At 66.7% G+C, this 4,350-nt stretch overlaps 1 protein-coding gene across 1 annotated transcript; it reads left to right on the top strand.

Moving 5' to 3' along the window:
- FOXF1 (forkhead box F1) lies at positions 673–4,344 on the top strand. Its single transcript, XM_021408946.1, has 2 exons — positions 673–2,337; positions 3,888–4,344. The coding sequence occupies exons 1-2, from the start codon at positions 1,275–1,277 to the stop codon at positions 4,046–4,048; spliced, it is 1,224 nt and encodes a 407-aa protein (XP_021264621.1). The 5' UTR covers positions 673–1,274; the 3' UTR covers positions 4,049–4,344.

The raw sequence follows: 4,350 nt of genomic DNA, 5'->3' as shown, positions 1-4,350 counted from the left end.
GCCGAGCACGGGGCTCCCGGCATTCAGCGTTTTGTGAAGCGCAGATTTAAAAACAACCTCCCCCCCCCCCCCCCCCCCCCAAAAAAAAAAAAAAAAAAAAAAGAAAAGAAAGAAAGAAAGAAAAGAAGAAAGAAAAAGAGCCCTAAAGAAACCTCGGAGCAGGAGAGGGGACCGAAGCCCGTTCCCATCCCCGGACCGGCGGCGGAGGCAGAAAAGGGCATTTCGAGAGGCAGCGGGGAGTTTTCGCCGATTTCTTTTTATTAAAGCACCCCCGAGCCCGTGTTTACATTGCTCAGTATAAACATCCTGCCCGGGCCCGCCGAGCTTAAAAGAGCGCACCAAGAGGGGGTTTAAGTGGGTGAAGCTCCGCGCTGCGCGGACACCGAGCACGGGGCAGCGCCTCCTCTCCACTGCGCGGCCGCGGAGGTTCCGCGCTGCCTGGAGGCCCCTGCGCGTGGGGCCCTCCTCATCCCGGTGGTTTCCAGCAGAAGCCGTGGGGGGAGGGGGGGAGGGGGGCAGGAGGTGGGTGGGTGCGGGACCCCCACGCGTGCCAGCGGTCACGCGTGGGACGCCCCCCCCCTCCTCCTCCGGAGGTGGGCAGGGATGCGGAGCGCTGCGTGGAAAGGGCTCTTTAAAAGCGGCGGAGAAGGGAAGGAGGCCGGGACAGGAGGGCCGAGGGGGCCGCCCGGGAGGGCGTGGGGGAGCCGCTCGGGGCGGGGAGTTCCTCTCCGCTCTTACGTCTGTCAAAGGAGCGGCAGACGCCGCGGAGAGAGATAAAGCAAAAGGCGAGCGGAGGGCCGGGGGCAGACTCGACAGCCACCGAGATGGGAAGCAGCTCACCGCAGCGCCGGCCCTGCTAGAGGCGGGGGGGCCCGGCGGGACGCGGAACGGCCCCGGCACACGGAGCGGGACGGGAGGAGGAGGCCGCCCGCTTCTCCTCGCGGCAGCCGAGCGCAGCTTTCCCCCCCATCCCCCGCGGCCCCCCTGCTGCAGCCGGGTTCGGATTTAGGGATAAAGTGGGAGGAGGAGGAGGAGGAGAAGGAGGGAAAGGGGGGGGGGGGGTCGCTGCCATTTGTTTATCCGCCGAGGGGTGAAGGCTCCCGGTGGAAACAAACCCCGCCGGGGGCCGAGAGGAGGAGGAGGAGAAGAAGGAGGAGGAGGAGGGTCGGGGGGGATCGCGGCGAGCCCCCAGCAGCGCGGTGGCCTTTTGGGGGGGCGCGTGGGGGGGGGCGGCGGAGGAGGGCCGGGGCTGGCCGCCGCGGAGCTGCCCGTAGATGACTGCAGAAGCGCAGCAGGCTCTGTCCTCTCAGCCCCCTCCTCCCGCGGTGCACAGCAGCTACGGCCCCATGTCCTCCGTGGCCGAGAAGCAGCCGCAGAACTCGGCCATGGACGCCGCCTCCGCCGCTCCCTCCGGGCCGGGCGGCAGCAGCGCTCCGGGCAGCGGCGGAGCCCCGGGCAGCGGCGGCCCTAAAGCGAAGAAAACCAACGCGGGGATCCGGCGGCCGGAGAAACCGCCCTATTCCTACATCGCTCTCATCGTCATGGCCATCCAGAGCTCGCCCTCCAAGCGGCTGACCCTCAGCGAAATCTACCAGTTCTTACAGAGCCGTTTTCCTTTCTTCCGCGGCTCTTACCAGGGCTGGAAAAACTCCGTTCGCCACAACCTCTCGCTTAACGAGTGCTTCATCAAGCTGCCCAAGGGGCTGGGCCGCCCGGGCAAGGGCCACTACTGGACCATCGACCCGGCCAGCGAGTTCATGTTCGAGGAGGGCTCGTTCCGCCGCCGGCCCCGCGGCTTCAGGAGGAAATGCCAAGCGCTGAAGCCCATGTACAGCATGATGAACGGGCTCAGCTTCAACCACCTCCCCGACAGCTACAGCTTCCAGGGCTCGGCCGGAGGGCTCTCCTGCCCTCCCAACAGCCTCTCCCTCGAAGGGGGTTTGGGCATGATGAACGGGCACTTAGCCGGCAACGTGGACGGGATGGGCCTTGCGGGACACTCCGTGCCCCACCTGCCCTCCAACGGCGGGCACTCCTACATGGGCAGCTGCAGCGGCTCCTCGGCGGGGGATTACCCGCATCACGAGAGCTCCGTGCCCGCCTCCCCGCTGCTGCCCGGCGGAGGGGTGATGGAGCCTCACTCGGTTTACTCCAGCTCGGCCTCGGCGTGGGCTCCCTCCGCCTCGGCCGCCTTGAACACGGGAGCTTCCTACATCAAGCAGCAGCCGCTGTCGCCTTGCAACCCCGCGGCCAACCCGCTGTCCTCCAGCCTTTCCACGCATTCCCTCGATCAGCCCTACCTGCATCAGAACAGTCACAACACCGCCGAGCTGCAAGGTGAGGCGCGGGCACGCGTGGGAGAACCCTGCGGGGATGGAAGCGGGGGGGGGGGGATCCGCGGCCAGCGGCTCCGGGGATTGGTTTAACGCAGCCCCCCGTCCACCCCCCGTGAGGCGATGCAGCGGTCCCTCCGCTCTTTGCCGAAGGAAGCGGCGGTTCGTACCGTCGGGGTTCGCTCCGTCGCTGCTGCGGGGCTGGGAGTTGCCGCGTTCCGTGTGGATGCTTCGTGTGCAGGGCCCGGTGGGTGCGGGAAGGGGAGGCCGGGGACGGGTCCTGGGGCTCAGAGCAAATAGGAGGTAGCGAAACAACAAGGAAGGGGCACCAATAGAGGCTACCGCAGAGCTCAGCTTTTCTCTTCGAGGAGGCTCCCAGCGAAGCGAGGGATTCCCCGCAGGAGTGGCTGCCGCCCGTGTCCCTAACCACCCCCTGCTCCCCCAGCCTCACGCCGCAGCAATGCGCTCCTCTCGGGCTTGTGTTTTCCAGGCCCTTCGCCTCCCTCCGCCTATACGGAAGTCGGTGGCGGGGGCTGCCCGCTCCCCACGGCCCCACTGCCGCTCCCGGGAGCGGCTGTGCCCCTACTCGAGGGGTCGGCGGTGCCCGGGACGCTGTCGGACCGGCGGACCCTGGGCCGGGGGAGGGACGGGGAGCTCGGAGCCGGGCTCCGTCCCGCGGCCCGAGCTCACCTCGAGACCCGGGGAGGCTCTCGGGGTGCGGGGAGCGCTCCGCATCGCTTCGGGGCCGTGGAGGGGAAGGGTTTGGGGTCGCTGCGTATCGGCCCCGGCCTTCGAAAAGAGAGAAAGAAACGGTGTAGAGCGGAGCGGTGGTGGGGGAGAAGCACGAAGGCAGGGCGGAAAGGCGTAGCCCAGCGCAGGGCCGAACCGGGCCGAGAGCAGCGGAACGCAGCCGAGACCCGCCGCCTCCACCTCGGCCCCGCTCCGCCACTAAACCGCAGATCAACGCACCAGTTTCGCTGGGAAACGGAGCAGAAAATGAGTCCTAAAGGAGCTCCCAGGCCCTCCCGCCGCGTTAACCGGAACGTCTCAAATCAACCCCCCCAAAATTAACCGGGTTCCTCCTGAGCCCGGCGCAGATTTGCGAGGCTCCTCCTGAGCGCAGCCCGATTTTTCGGGGCCTTTTTCCCGTCCCGAGGTGGCAGCGGGGAGGGGGTGGTGAGTTCCATGGGCATCCTCGGCCCCTCCGCCCGCCCTGTGCCGCCGGGCCGGGAGCGGCCGAATAACTCCGCTCCGCACCCCGCGGGGATTGCGCGAGGGTGCAACGTGGCAAAATAAATACAACTACGAATAATAATAATAATAATAAAAACAAACCGAAACGAAATGTCCTTAGGCCGAGAGGGGACAGCGCTGCGCTGCGCGCTGCTCTCCGGCACCTGCCCGCGGAGTGCCGAGCAGCGATGGGAGAGCAACAAAATCTCGGGGAGCGGGTGGGCGGGTGTTCCCCTCCCGACGTCGCCTTCTTCCCCGCTCTCGACCTTTTCAGCTGAATGTAATGACTGTGGCTGACCGTTTTCTTTCCCCGTCCCGCAGGCATCCCGCGGTATCACTCCCAGTCTCCGAGCATGTGCGACAGAAAGGAATTCGTCTTCTCTTTCAACGCCATGGCCTCCTCCTCCATGCATTCAGCGGGCAGCGGCTCCTATTACCACCAACAAGTGACATACCAGGACATCAAGCCGTGCGTTATGTGAGACGGGGCGGAAAAGCCACCACCTCCCGGGGGCCGCCGAGGCCTGACCCGGGGAACGAACCCCCCCTTCCCCACACCCAGGACCCTGTGGGAGGAGGAAGGTGTGGGGGGGGGTTCTGCAGACTGCGTTTGTCCCCATAGATGGGACCCCGGGGAGCGGACCGCTGAGCGCGGCGGGGCCGAATGCGGGCGGCCCCGGGGCTGAGCGCGCCCCGCAGCTGAGCATCGGCCGGGCCGGCCTCCACCACGTGTCTTTAATCAAAGACGCTCTCTGCCTTCTTCTGCTTCTTCTTCTCTTGGGTC

This window comes from Numida meleagris, chromosome 10, assembly GCF_002078875.1.
Source record: "Numida meleagris isolate 19003 breed g44 Domestic line chromosome 10, NumMel1.0, whole genome shotgun sequence".
Lineage (NCBI taxonomy): Eukaryota > Metazoa > Chordata > Aves > Galliformes > Numididae > Numida > Numida meleagris.
Note: the sequence above shows the minus strand (reverse complement) of the source record. Positions and strands in the feature narration are given on the sequence as shown.

Excerpts from the sequence above, each read along its gene's own strand:
- FOXF1 (XM_021408946.1), top strand. The coding sequence starts at position 1,275 with ATGACTGCAGAAGCGCAGCAGGCTCTGTCCTCTCAGCCCCCTCCTCCC. Across the intron at positions 2,338-3,887 it reads CAACACCGCCGAGCTGCAAG|GCATCCCGCGGTATCACTCC; the intron begins GTGAGGCGCGGG and ends CCCGTCCCGCAG.